Genomic DNA, 15,272 nt, shown 5'->3' with positions numbered 1-15,272 from the left:
TAGAGACCTCAAACCATGTCGGGTAAGCTACAATTTACCACATTTCTTCATGAGTAACCTGAGGTCCACGACCAATAAGTTTGATGAGCTTGAGGTATTTCTTAGAGATAATGACATTGATGCGTGTGCTGTGACTGAATCATGGATGACATCAGATACTGTGGAATGTTTTTCAGTCCAAGGATACTCACATTTCTCAAAATGTCGCACCAGACGGAGAGGGGGAGGGGTATCTTTGATCATAAGAGATGAACTTAACCCTTCTCCTGTTATAGGCATTGCTGTTCCTGATGAACTTGAAATCACCTGGGTGCAAATACATGTACGTCCCCGTCGCCTCCCGCGGGAAATATCCAGTATCTACATAGCTGTTGTGTATTCTCCTCCAAATAGTGGAACTGAAGAACAATTAATCAATGACATCGTCCAGTCAGTTGATAATCTGCGATCGACTCATCCGTCATGTGGTTTGATTGTTCTCGGTGACTTCAACCAGTTGAATACAGATGATATTTGTGTCAACTGTTCGCTTCGACAGGTTGTTGATAAGCCCACAAGACTCGACGCAATCCTGGATAAGATCTTAACCAATCTTAGTGACTACTATCGGGAAGTTGTCGTTACGTCTCCTCTCGGGAGTAGCGACCATAACGTGGTAACATGGATCCCAAAAGACGTATTTCCCCGAAAGCCGAACGTGACTAGAAAACGCATCTTACGACCTATCCGGGACTCGGATGCAAGATGTTTTGGAAGGTGGATCTCGGACCAGTCTTGGTCGAATGTCCATGACGCCCCAGATACTCTAAATGTGATGAATTTTATTCCATCCTCCAGCAAGGCCTTGAGACATTCTTTCCCCTGAAGACGATTCGAGTTCATCCAAGGGACAAACCGTGGATAACCCCTGAAGTGAAATCGCTGATTAATAAACGACAACGTCTCTTTGTCAATGGCCCGCCAAGTGAATGGAGAGCATGTCGCAATAAAATCTGCCGATCTATTCGTCGGGCGAAACAGGAGTTTTATCATGACCGAGTTGCTAAACTGAACAAGTGGAATGCCTCTGGCCGTCTCACCTGCATCACGCGATTCAATATAGCAGCAGTGCTGATTTTGAAAACTACTATAACTCGCACAAGATGTTCAGTGATACTTGGTTACTCTTATTTCCACGTTTTATGAACTAGACCAATACACTTATAGAGATATGATGGCAATTCAACGAATACCCCCAACGTGGCCAAAGTTCTTTGACCTTACATGACCTTTGACCTTGATCATGTGACCTGAAACTCGCACAGGATGTTCAGTGATACTTGATTACTATTATGTCCAAGTTTTATGAACTAGACCAACACACTTTCAAATTTATGGCTGTAATTCAACAAATACCCCAATTTGGCCAAAGTTCATTGACCCTAAATGACCTTTGACCTTGATCATGTGACCTGAAACTTGCACAGGATGTTCAGTAATACTTGATTACTATTATGTCCAAGTTTCATGAATCAGATCCATAAACTTTCAAAGTTATGATGGTAATTCAACAGATACCCCCAATTCGGCCAAAGTTCATTGACCCTAAATGACCTTTGACCTTGGTCATGTGATGTGAAACTCATGCAGGATGTTCAGTGATACTTGATTAACCTTATGTATAAGTTTCATGAACTAGGTCCATATATTTTCTAAGTTATGATGACATTTCAAAAACTTAACCTTAGGTTAAGATTTTGATGTTGATTCCCCCAACATGGTCTAAGTTCATTGACCCTAAATGACCTTTGACCTTGGTCATGTGACATGAAACTCAGGCAGGATGTTCAGTAATACTTGATTAACCTTATGGCCAAGTTTCATGAACTAGGTCCATATACTTTCTAAGTTATGCTGTCATTTCAAAAACTTAACCTCAGGTTAAGATTTGGTGTTGACGCCGCCGCCGCCGCCGTCGGAAAAGCGGCGCCTATAGTCTCACTCTGCTATGCAGGTGAGACAAAAATGATGATCCTGCGTCATGGTATAAACACATAAAGCTCATGACATCGCATCACCGATCCGACAAGTCGATCTTTGTTCCTGAAGTTGACCAGTCACAGGTTGATGTTGTAGCTGAATATATCAATGCGCACTTCACCAACGTCTCTAGTGGTATACCACCCTTGGACCCGTCCAAACTTCCATCACACGGAATACCCTATAAACCTCTTCCAAGAGTTGAACCATGGGACGTAATGCGAGAACTGCAGAAAGTGACCCCAGGAAAGTCTTCGGGACCGGATGGAATCTCTGCAAGACTTATCAAAATGTTCGCACCGGAACTGAGTTCCCCACTTAGTCACATTCTGAACTGTTCTTATTCTGAGTGTATTGTCCCAATTCAGTGGAAGCAAGCAATTGTAGTCCCAATTCCAAAAGAGAAACCTGCCAGATTTGATAAACTCAGACCAATTGCACTCACAGATCACTTTGCAAAATTGGCAGAGTTGTTCATTACTAGGTGGCTAATGTCAGCTGTTTCCCTATCCCTTGACATTAAACAGTTTGGTAGTAGGCCTGGTATGTCATGTACACATTGCTTAGTAGATATTGTCAACTTTCTCTGTAAAAATGCAGATAAGCAGGGTACAACGACTGTGATGGTAACTACAGATTTCTCTAAGGCATTTGATAGGGTAGACCATACTGTTACCGTATCAAAACTGGTAGATCTACATGTCAACCCTTTCCTGATATCTTGGATTGCAAGCTTCCCAACTGACCGATCCCAGCGTGTTCGCTACCGTGACTGTCTGTCCTCTAGTAGGTATCTCCATGCAGGTGTACCGCAAGGAACACGATTAGGCCCTGCTCTGTTCCTGGTCCTGATCAATGATGCGTTAACATCATCATGTGTTGAACACTGGAAATACGTCGACGACATGACGATAGCGGAGTCAACACAGCGGGGATCGGCCAGTGAGATGCAGACCACCCTCCGGGAACTAGATAACTGGTGTACTACAAATAACATGAATCTGAATGCTTCTAAATGTCATGTAATGAGAATTGACTTCGGTAGAGCTATGTTGCCCCCTGTACAATGTAGTTTAAATGGCCAGACCTTGACTGAAGTTGATGCTGTAAGGATCCTTGGCATAATCTTACAGTCCAACCTTTAGTGGAACAATCACGTGAGTGCCATGCTCTCCAAAGCTGGCAAAAGATTGTTCATGTTACGATCTTTGAAACCCTTTAAGCTTCCTGAGAAAGATTTGCTTATAATATACACAGGTTATGTGAGGCCGATGGTAGAATACGCTGTCCCTGCTTGGCACCCTGGCCTTAATAAACAACAGGCCCTCCAAATTGAAAGAATATAAAAACGAGCCCTAAGGATAATATTAGGTGAACATTACGTGTCGTATCCAAATGCATTGCAGCTAACACAACTGCACTCTCTTGAAATTCGTAGGCATGATTTATGGTGCAGATTTGCAGGGTCCTTGTTAAAGTCAACTCAGTTCAGGGACTGGCTCCCAACACCCCGCCAGAATAGGTACTCTTCAGCCTTAAGAAATACAGTACAGTACCCAGTGGTGAGATGTAGAACAGAAAGGTACAGGAGGAGTCCTATTCCATACCTTATTGAGTCACTTAATACCTTGTAATGATGTCGGGGAAAACCTTGCACTCTCTTTCCTCTCTCCTCTTACTATCCTATTTTTCTCTGTCACCCCTCTCCTTCTTTCATTTTCTTCTCTCTTTTTATCTTCCACTAGTTTTTCCCATGTTATTGTTATAAGAAGCTGTTGCTACTTAATTGAAATGTATGAGATATGTACATGTATATGTACAATAAATTATATGTATGCTTTGTAGACTTAAGAAAGGCTTTTGACAACGTTTGGAGGGATGGTCTCTGGTACAAACTACTAGAACATGGAATTGGTGGAAATTTCTTAAGAGTCATCCGTGACATGTATTCAAAATGTAAAGTATCGATCAAATTAGACGAAGGTGTTATCCCATATTTCCATACTAATATTGGAGTAAAACAGGGTTGCGTAATTAATCCAACTTTATTTAATTTATTTGTAAATGACATAACTAATATATTTGATACATCAGTAAGCGATCCAGTAACACTTTTTGATAAAGAACTAAATTGTATAATGTATGCTGATGATCTTGTTATTGTGTCGAAATCCCCTAAAGGTATGCAACACTGTTTAGATAAATTCACCGCATACTGTAAATCCTGGATGTTAAACATAAATGTATCTAAGACTAAGATTATGGTGTGCTCAAAATCAGGGAGATCGAACGAAGGGGTTTCATTTGAAATTAATGGAGAAACACTATGCACTGTTAGGGAAATTAAATATCTTGGTATTGTTTTTGCAAATAATGGATCACTTAAAATGGCCGCAAGGGATTTAGCTGATAAAGCGAGAAGAGCATTGTTCAAATTGTACAAATCTTTTGGTTCCTATACTTCTAGCACTAAAACCTTGTTGCATCTTTTCGATGCAACGATACAACCGATATTACTTTATGGATCTGAAATTTGGGGTGCTAATGTTATAGACATGGAAAAAAATCTACAATTAATGGATGGGAAAACAGGGCTATATTTTAAACACGAATCTGAAAAGGTGCACATTCAATTTTGTAAATATATTCTTGGGGTAAACCGCAAATGCAGTAATTTAGCAGCGACATCGGAAATCGGTAGATATCCAAAAGTCATCCAAATTGCCATAAATATACTTGAATATTAGATTCGAATACGCAATATGGACGAAAATAGTTTGGTTTACAAAGCTTTTGTAGAAAATGTAAGTCTATTGAATAACGGAAACAATTGCTGGCTTAAGACAATTCAGGATATTTTTAACATACTAGATATTTGTCGGAAAAATGACACCCCCATACTTGATCCAGAAAATATACCAATTTCCCAAAAAGAATTTATTACAATATGCAAAACATCATTGGAAAGAAGATGTGACGAACAATTTGAATTGGATTTATTTAACGACAGGGACACTAGGGAAGGAAATAAACTAAGAACTTTTAGGCAATTCAAATTCAATATAAGACAAGAAAATTATTTATATTCAATCAATACACAATGTCAATTTGAGAAAAAATATAACCAAGCTCTGACTGAGCGCTCATAATCTACCAATAGAAACAGGGAGGTACAAAAGACCGGAGAAGATACCACCTAACCTGAGATTTTGTGAAGATTGTAATTTGAATTTTGTCGGGGACGAGTTCCACATTATCATGAAATGTAACAAATATAAAGATTTGCGTAAAGATTTTTTTGAAAAGATAATTACCTTCAATATTAGGTTTACTGAAATGGACTGCCAGGAAAATTTTTATCTACATCATGAAATTAGAAACTGAAGCCTTGATTAAATTGTTTTGTTCTTTTGTCCAAAACATAATTGCTATTAGGGGTGATTTCTAAGTACTAAAAATATCAACCGGTAAACACTTATATTACTATTATATATTCGCAATATTTTTACACAATGAGTTTACATGTAATGCCATTCTTCTCATTCTTCCTCTCTTTCCCGCTCTCTCCATTTTCGAACTTCTTTCCTCTTTATTTCCCTTTCCTCTCTCACTTTCTTTATGTTTTCTTTACCTTTTCTTGGATATCAGTCTCTATATTCATTGTCAAAATATCTATCCGAATGATTCCTATGTTTATTGTGTATATTTGTATATAATTTACAAGTTGCTTCTTTTTTCTTTTTTTTTCTTTTTTTTCTTTTTGACGAAATACTATTTTGTTTTTGTTTATTTGCTTATATTCCTTGCATTGTATATTTGTCTTGTATCATTTTGTACTTCTTGTTATGAACAAAATATTGGCAATTGCCAGTGAAGTTCTAATATATTCAATTCATTCATTCATTCATGTATAGTGTTGACTGCAAGTTTTACTCTTCCTCTCCTTCATTTCTTACTCTGTCTCCTTCCCTATCTTTCCTCTTGTACCCTCTCCCCTCTCTCTTTCTCTCATCTTCATTTTCCTCCTCTTCTCTCTGTCATCCCCTTATCATGTCCACCTTCATTGTCTCGATACTATATTCCTCCATCACCTTTTTTCCCTTTCTCTCATTCGTTTTGTCTTCTTTCCTTCTTTTTCTATCTTGCAGTACACAAAACACTTGAGTAATTTGATTATGAAGTAAGGTAATACATGGTATAATTGATATTTGAATGCTTTATATACATACACATCCAGTATTAAGTGCAATCATGTAGTGCAATTACAGTGACGTATAACAGGATAGAAGAGTTGCAATTTTGTCTCTTACATTTTTTTACGTTTTCCTTTTTTTAATAGCATGTTGTACTCGCAATATGTAATATTTAATACTGTTGGCATTGCATCTATCTTTGCTTTCTCTTCCTCTCTCCTATATCTTTTTTTTCTTCTTTCCTTCAATTTTCTGTTTCTCCATTCTCCCTTTCCCTTTCCTCTTGTAAGCAAAGTCTGCCCCGACTGCAGGTTGATTTGAATGAATAGAGGTGGATCGGCTAGAATGTAAAATGTAGAGTGCTACATGTATATGCTTATTTCGGTTATCTATTCGTTCGGGTCGACTTTTTGCTGGGGCGGATTTGTACTTTTGTTAAAACTTCGATGCATGTCCAACAATCTATATGTTTCAGTGCTCCATTCGACCTTGTTAACCGCCTTTTTGTTCAATTACACCGATTTATTGTTCTCTTTATAACCCAGTAATCCACAATGCTATTCAATGACTATGCCAATTGTTAAGCATTTCTTTTTCCCTGTTCTTACTTTTTCCATTCCACACGTACTTATTAATTTTTTATCAACCTAATTCCATATCGCCACTCATTTATGTTTCTTGCTACTTTTGCAAGGTCGAATAGAGGTCACTCTTTATTGTGTATATTGACTGGCTGTTTTATCTATTTATTTATTTGTTTTTATCCATATATAATATATACCTTGTTTGTATATTTGCGTTATTTTGTCAATTTATATGTCATATTTTTTACCTTGTACTAGCATTTGTAATTCAGCCTTTGGCTGCAACGAATGTTTTTTGATGTACCAATAAAGACCATTATTATTATTATTATTTGAGGGTCATTTTAGAGACATAAAACTAACCCTATTTTGAATTATTGGGTTTAAATTTCACATAAAACTGAATTATCTATGTCTATATGAATATTCATATTTCTTGTAGAATCTTAGTTTTTGATTGGTCAATGTTTCAGTCATGGATAATGACTGAGCGTAAAAAAATCCGAAAATGCGCATTTTATCGGCGACCAACAAGCAAGATGGCGGAACACATTAAGTTGGCGCTATGCAGGTACGTGATGTAGGATGGCAAATATGAAGTAGTGATACGGGTACAGGATTTTAATGAGTTTTGTAAAATATGAAAGAGCCTGGGGCCCATTTCGTAAAAGAATTATAACTTTGGTAACTTTGCCATTATGGAAACTATACCTGAAAGAGCTCAGCAGCCAATCACTATCAAGGTTTCCATGGAAGTTGCAATAATGGCAAAGATACCATAGTTTTTTTATGAAATCGACCCTCTAATTGATTTGTACTTACTCAGGAAAAACTGAAGCGGAACCAGCCTCTGAACTACCAATAGGAATACTGACCAATCCCCAAACAGATAGAGCCTTGCTGATGACTTGCACAGAAAAGAAACCACTATCATCCATATTTGAAGACGGTTGCTGTTAAAAAGAAAGAGTCGAATTTATTGAAGCAAAATAGAAACCAGGGGCCCGTCTTACAAAGACTTGCGATTGATCCGATCAATCGCAACTATGGAAAGCCAACAAAGTCAACATATAAAATGCATGTTTGCTCAAAAATTTTCTAGATATGAATGTACATCCATAAATTCATTGATTTCTTGACAGTTCGGTGTGTTCTCCTTTGTTTACAAAGGACATTTTTGACATGTAGCAAAAATTATGACACTGATGGATTTCCAGAGTTACGATTGATCGGATCAAACCCTACCAAAAATAGTAGGGGGGACAGAATATCAAATGTACCCTATTTTGGGTCTTTTATGATGGAGAGAAATACATCATTCACAATCGATATAATATACGTATTTTGACCTTACATTTCTTGTGAAAACCTTTTTTTTTTTTTTTTTTGCTTGTCAAATTTTCCAGCCCCTGGTCCCCCCTACCTTTGGGGACAGATTTCCGCCCATGGTGGCATATGGGCCTATAGAGTACCGAAGTGTGACAACTCTTAAGCAAAATATTCAGCTGGTGTTAAAAAGCAGTGAATATGCATAAAGCTTGCATTGCTGTCTTCAGTACTTCAAGCTTTCGATTGGTACATGTATGATTTGTCAATTGAATTTTTGGGTCCGGTCAGGGTCGTCATTATATAAAGTTAGCGAGACATTGGCCTTCCCCTTGTAGATGTACATTCTTGTACTTACTTCTTGGAACCTGAGGTATTCCACCGAGTCTACTCCTCCTTCAGCCATGTGAGCCCCTTCAACATCATCTAGCTCCTGGGCAATGGTAGCAAGATCTACTGCACTGAAATACGAACCTATTGCAAAGTAGGAGCAAGAATGAGAAATCATAATAATGCATGGTCTGTTATATTTTAATTATTTGCATAACATTGAACACCAATTTACATTATATTACCATTGAAGAAAAAATTGATTTGAGTGAAAAGATAAAATCGAAAACAAACATAATGCTGAAATCTCATCATAATCATATACAAAAATGTAAAAAAAAAAAAAATTTTAATATGAACCTATTGCAAAGTAGGAGCAAGAATGAGAAATCATAATAATGCATGGTCTGTTATATTTTAATTATTTGCATAACATTGAACACCAATTTACATTATATTACCATTGAAGAAAAAAATTGATTTGAGTGAAAAGAGAAAATCAAACAAATATAATGCTGAAATATCATCATAATCATATACAAAAATGTAAAAAAAAATTTTTTTCAAGTTATGACATTTTAAAGTCCCACTGAATTTCATATAATGGCTAGAAGCACATCCTGGTCAGTATGCGAATGAGGTATTAACCAATGACATTATCCAACCATTAGGCCTATCACTTGGATTGCATACATTTAATGTCGATATGAAATATTTCAATTTTTTCCTCATTAAACTGTTACCATGCTTAATAATTCCTCTTATGCAATATGTGGGATTGCAAGTATTACAACCTGTAGTGATTCAATGAAGATAATCACATATTGCCAAATCTGTAAAAATAAAAATATTTTATATTCTATACTGTACATATATAATAAAGGTTATGCCCCCCCCCTGCGGTGATCTCAGCCATGGGTCGCCTGATTTCCTCAAAATTTTGCAGAAGGGTCAAGAACTATGTAGTGTACAAAGTTATATAGCTAAATTTACGAAAGTCCTTTAACTTGTTTTAACCCTCAATCTCCCGGGGTATTTTGATTCTTGTCAATCCCGGGGGGGGGGGCCATTATGGCCCCCCCTTAAGATCTCGGCCGCCGATTGCGCGAGCGACGCAAAAATTTGCACACTGGTAGTGTGCGATGTAATCTACAAGGCTGTATGGTAAAATTTTCCAAAATAATGAGATTTTATTTTATATGAATTAATTATGCTAATTTATGCATAAATCATACTTTTTGCTATAATTCACTAAATAAAGCTCCTAGAATGCTAATTTTTGGTAAAAAAATTCTTTGTAGCAATCTTAACAATCGCAATTAAAAAAACTTCGGTTCGGAAATCAATTTCTTATGTATTTTATTGTTTTATGAATTTCTTATGTATTTCTTTGTTTTTTTACTTTTTGTTTTTTATTGTTTTTTCAATGGAAATCATTCCAGACTTAGTTCTGATCATAAACAAGGCAAAATTAATTCAGTTTAATCAGTAAAAGTAGAAATAATGATACATTTATGAATTTTGGCTAAATACACAATTTGCATTGGATTTGTACATGAAATCACGTTTATGAGCAATTTTGGGTCTGACATGCACTTACATAATGTTGCGTAATGTCGTAACCGTGTACCCGGGCGTCACAAATTTGGTCTCAAAATTTGCGCGAGACTTGAAAGTAAAAAGTCAGTGAGCGGCGAGGTCAAAAAAATTTGCGCAGCAGATATATCGCGAAAATTGTCAAGGGGGGGGCCATTATGGCCCCCCCCCCCGGGAGAATTAGGGTTAAATAAATTAATTTATGCTTATTAATGCAAGAAATCATAGATTTTGGTATTTCTCACTAAAATAAAGCCTTAAAAAACAGCAATTTTTGGTACAAATGTCTTTCATAACTCACTCATCAATTCAAAAAAAAGTTTTGGTAATTATTTATGTATTTTTTTATCGTTTTCAATTTTCTTGGGTATTGAAATCATGAAATCTTGTTTTGAAATATTGAGGCACTAGGAAGTACCGATGTAAATTTGACAGTGCCCCCCCCCCCCCGAGTATTAGGGTAAGAATTATAAATAATGATAAAAATTGAATCATTCTTATCTCACCTTGTAATAATGAATTCAGACAATGTTGGGCACATAGAGAGCCCTCTTGCTGTAAGAAATGAAAGGGGGGTAAAACTGTTAATAGATTAAATAGAATACACAAAAAAATACATCACATGATTACTTTTTATCCTTTTCGTTACAATAATCATGTTCCAGAGTGTAGTGGTTTCACGGTACATCATCATATGTATTCCTTTGTGGGCATATGTTGGTCTGAATCCAAAGTCACAAAATGGCAAAAGAAAGACCAATGAAAATGAGATGGGATCAATCTCTTTTTTTTTTATTTTGTCAGGACCATGAAAGAATACATGGTGTACCGTCACACCGTGAAACCACTACACTCTTCTTCGTCGCCATGGAAACCTTCATTTAAATCATGTTCTAACTTAAGACTTTATTCCATTGTGTTGTGTAGCATGTATTCTTAGCACAGATAGTTGGTTGCAGACTGCAAAGTACTCTCCCTAGTTATCATATGCTTGGACAGCTCATCTGTCTGAATAAGACGGAGGTTTCCCTAAGATGGTCCAAACGTTTCTGATGCCCTGACCCAACGTTCTGCGGGGATGATAAAAAAGCATCTGAAAAGCATATAATAAAACATAACCCCTTTCCTACCTGAAAAAGGTGTTTTCTATGGCCCAAAAATATGTTGAAAAAGTCTGTTGAAAAAGTAGACTTGATTCTAAAAAGTATGGTAGATACGATTGATACCAAACAATACAAAAAAGATTAAATAAATCATAACATACAACGGCAAAAAAACTTATGAAAATGTACAAAACTAAAAGAAAAAATTAGAATGATGGGGGGAAACCCATTAAAATTGAAGCAAAATGAGCTCCATTTATCTTTTAAAATCGCAAACATGAATTCCATTAAAGAATAGAAACATGGCTTATTTTTATGAATATAGGCCTACATCATACAAAAGTCACGGAAATAAAAAGACTCAATGCAGTGTCCAAAATCAACAAAGTACATATTTACACTGTAGGATATCAGGATCAGACATCAGAAAACAGCATACAATGTAAAATACAAACAGCTTGTGTGTCTCTCAACACTTCATGTACACATGATGTACATGTAGTCAGCTTCAAGTTCAACCTGTGCAGTGAGCACTTGTTCACTGGAGCATGTACATGTAGCATTCCTCTTTATAAAGTTCAATAGACCTGTACATTTCTTTTGTTCCTGTCCAGACAAAAACTTTTTAAACATTCAGAACATTTCTTGCTCCTGACTAATTTGCATTTAAAAGAAACCAAAACCCAAATGAAAGATTCAAGCTGAGAAGAAATAAAAATGAGAGGACCTGTCTGGAGACGTACTTGCATGGTTGAGCAAATACATTTTCAGATAGTAGGAAAATACTTACCAGAAAATATATTTACATGTAACTTTCCCAAAAATAATTTACAAGTTTAGCAGCTTTACAGTATTACATACCATTGACTAATTTTTCCACTTTTTTTAACATGACTACTAACATGAAACCGTTTAATTGTATTTCCTTTATATCAAAGTTATTTGTCTTGTCCATCATGACCAAAAATATCATAGCTCTGTAATTTATTTCCTATCATAAGCATACGTTTCCATGTACTTTGTAGGAGACCATGCTAAACATTTAAAAAGGTGTACGTGTATCATTGAAATAATAAAAGAAAGAATAAACGGAAGGAAGGAAAGATAATTTTAAAGACAAGGAGAGAATTAAAAAAGGGAGAAAGGCGGAAATAAACAAAGAAAGGAAGGAAGGAAGGAAAGAAAGATTCTTTTGGTTATGTTTTCAATGAAATACATGTTTTAGTGAAAATATAGATCTAGCCTAGCCTAGGCATATTTTAAACAAGTGGAACGCCTCTGGCAGTCTCGCCTGCATTACGCAATGTAATATAGCAGCAGTGCTAACTTTGAAAACTACTATAAAATAATCATTCACAAAAACATCATTCATATAATGACATAATACCACGTTCATTGACCATAAATGACATTTGAACAGAGACTTAAGACTGTCAACTACACCCATGTCCACATTTCATTCACTCTATCCATAAACTTTCAAAGTTATGATGGCACTTCAACAATTACCTCAACATGGCCTAAGTTTATTGACCTTAACTGACCTTTGACTTGGTTTTGTGACCTGAAACTCAGGCAGGATGTTCACTAATACTTGATTAACCTTATGTCCAAGTTTCATGGACTAGATCCATAAATTTTCAAAGTTATGATAGTAATTCAACAAATACCCCCTACTTGACCAAAGTTCATTGACCCTAAATGACCTTTGACCTTGATCACGTGATGACCTGAAACTCGACCAGGATGTTCACTAATACTTGATTAACCTTATGTCCAAGTTTCATGGACTAGGTCCATAAATTTTCAAAGTTATGATAGTAATTCAACAAATACCCCCTACTTGACCAAAGTTCATTGACCCTAAATGACCTTTGACCTTGATCACGTGACCTGAAACTCGACCAGGATGTTCACTAATACTTGATTAACCTTATGCTCAAGTTTTATGAACTAGGTCCATATAATTTCTAAGTTATGATGTCATTTCAAAAACTTAACCTTCGGTTAAGATTTTGAAAATAATTTTCCCAACATGGTCTAAGTTCATTGACCCTAAATGACCTTTGACCTTGGTCATGTGACCTGAAACTCAGGCAGGATGTTCAGTAATACTTGATCAACCTTATGTCCAAGTTTCATGAACTAGGTCCATATACTTTCTAAGTTATGATGTCATTTCAAAAACTTAACCTTAGGTTAAGATTTGATGTTGACGCCGCCGCCGCCGCCGTCGGAAAAGCGGCGCCTATAGTCTCGCTCTGCTATGCAGGCGAGACAAAAATGGTTAGAATAGGCTAGAATGTTTTAGATATGTTTAGAAACGGGCCCTTGTCGACATATTTACTTCAAAGTGTCCCGTAATTTGACTGCCCTGATCTGGTCACCTTACGCTGGACATACGCCTGGGGCCCGTTTCTCAACACCGTCATAAGTCTAACTTCTTGACTAAATCGGAGATAGTGAGCTACTTGTCCGCTAACCGTTTCACGAAGCCCTCTTTACCAAGATCGGGTACAACAACCTCACTAAATATTTATGACACCTCCGAACCTGTCGTAACTTCTTTCTTAATGACGTAGTGGCATCACGTGGGTAGACTATGACATGCGAAAGTGCCTAGAAATTTATAAATTATAATCTTACGTAATCAATCATATAGGTTGAAATTACATCACAAAACAAGTGGGTTGATGCATTCAATGATAATTGTAATACAAAGAAACTATAAAAACTGTTGGTAAACGCCACAAAACCATTCATTTTGAAATAGTAAAATGATTTAATCGATAAAGATTCTACCACGTCAGGCCATCCATAACTGAACTCGTATTTGTTGTTTTCAGACCCCTATTAACAGTTGGATGAATTCTATCACTAATTTCTGCATATAATTTGTCTAATATCGTATCTTTCGGTATCAATGATTAAAAATGTTTCGTTAAAATATATTTTGATGACGTTTGGAATCGTAAAAGTCCGTATAATTATCATCATTTTGCAAAGAAAACCGTTATGGTTTACTTTCGTAAACTATTAAAATTGGGTCTTTCGGGGGTACCCATCTCAACGTCCACAAGTGATTTTTTAGTCATGAAATGAATTATTCATAATTTAATTTTCTCTGCAATTGAATGCTCCAGTCTTCATGGTTTAAGTATGTATGATGCATAATTCACCTTAGACAGGAATAACCGTCGTTTCTGGGGATTTATTCAACAATTTCTGACATTTTACTGTAATCCCCATTTACCGACGGTAGGGTGTACGTGTGGGCTCGCATGTGTTCTCATTCCCTCCCTTTTGTCAATTCACAGTCCAAAGTTTGATGTAATTTTACACATCGAATTTACAATCTAAGGATGTATAAACAACAAACTTTTAAAACTTAATATTTAAATGTTTGAATACTTTAAACGATATAGATGAAAAAGGCATGAAAAATATACTTTACCGATGTTTAATTGGGTTGAACACGATAAAAATGGTCAAAATGGCAGCCAAACTATAAAATATTTACAAACGAACGTCAACAATCACGAATGTGATATCGATATTGCTTTCGATATTATACGATCTGCTCCATATGCGAACGAAACCGAAGATAAACGATACTAGTTATACTAGTACTAGTACTAGTTATAATCGCGATATATCGATTCGAGACATTAAGTTAATAACGATAATTACGTCATTCAAGATGGCAACTTGCAAGAAAAACCGTCAGGTCAGGTGAAAATGTCTTAGATGACAGATTTCTCAATCATCCAGAGGATTTTTTTCAATAACTCCGGCCCAAGGTATGCAATTACTTAAATTATTTATATTTCCCTGATAATGGAAACCATGAAACTTTCAATTTTGCTTAAAAAACAGTTTTAAATCGCGATCTATAAAACGCTAGTTCACTATACGTTGGCTGTAGGTACGGGGCCCCATCCCCTTCAGTCTATGTATGGTGAGTGGAGCCAACGTAGTTCAGCGGAACAACCAAAATACAGAGACTGAAGCTTTTGGTCTAAATTCACCTGTGCTACTATTTTGAAAAGACTTATTTCCCAATTCATCATAATATTTGCAATTATGTCATAATTTTTCTTTTTGAAAATTATGCTATTTTG

At 36.1% G+C, this 15,272-nt stretch overlaps 1 protein-coding gene across 2 annotated transcripts in view; it reads right to left on the bottom strand.

Moving 5' to 3' along the window:
* Nucleotides 1–15,272, bottom strand: part of LOC129264285 (ataxin-3-like) — a 30,796-nt gene that overhangs the window by 13,333 nt on the left and 2,191 nt on the right. The window contains exons 1-4 of one of the 2 annotated variants that reach the window (XM_064102965.1): nt 11,551–11,679; nt 10,555–10,603; nt 8,481–8,596; nt 7,619–7,749 (exon numbers count right to left, since the gene is read on the bottom strand). In XM_064102965.1, the coding sequence (XP_063959035.1) occupies nt 7,619–7,749; nt 8,481–8,528 (179 nt within the window). In that variant the 5' untranslated portion in view covers nt 8,529–8,596; nt 10,555–10,603; nt 11,551–11,679. Of the gene's footprint in view, nt 1–7,618; nt 7,750–8,480; nt 8,597–10,554; nt 10,604–11,550; nt 11,680–15,272 lie in introns of those variants that run through there. The other variant, XM_054902135.2, reaches the window with a different exon arrangement.

This window comes from Lytechinus pictus, chromosome 7, assembly GCF_037042905.1.
Source record: "Lytechinus pictus isolate F3 Inbred chromosome 7, Lp3.0, whole genome shotgun sequence".
Classification (NCBI taxonomy): domain Eukaryota; kingdom Metazoa; phylum Echinodermata; class Echinoidea; order Temnopleuroida; family Toxopneustidae; genus Lytechinus; species Lytechinus pictus.
The sequence above is the reverse complement of the archived record's forward strand: the minus strand, read 5'-3'. Positions and strand labels throughout refer to the sequence as shown.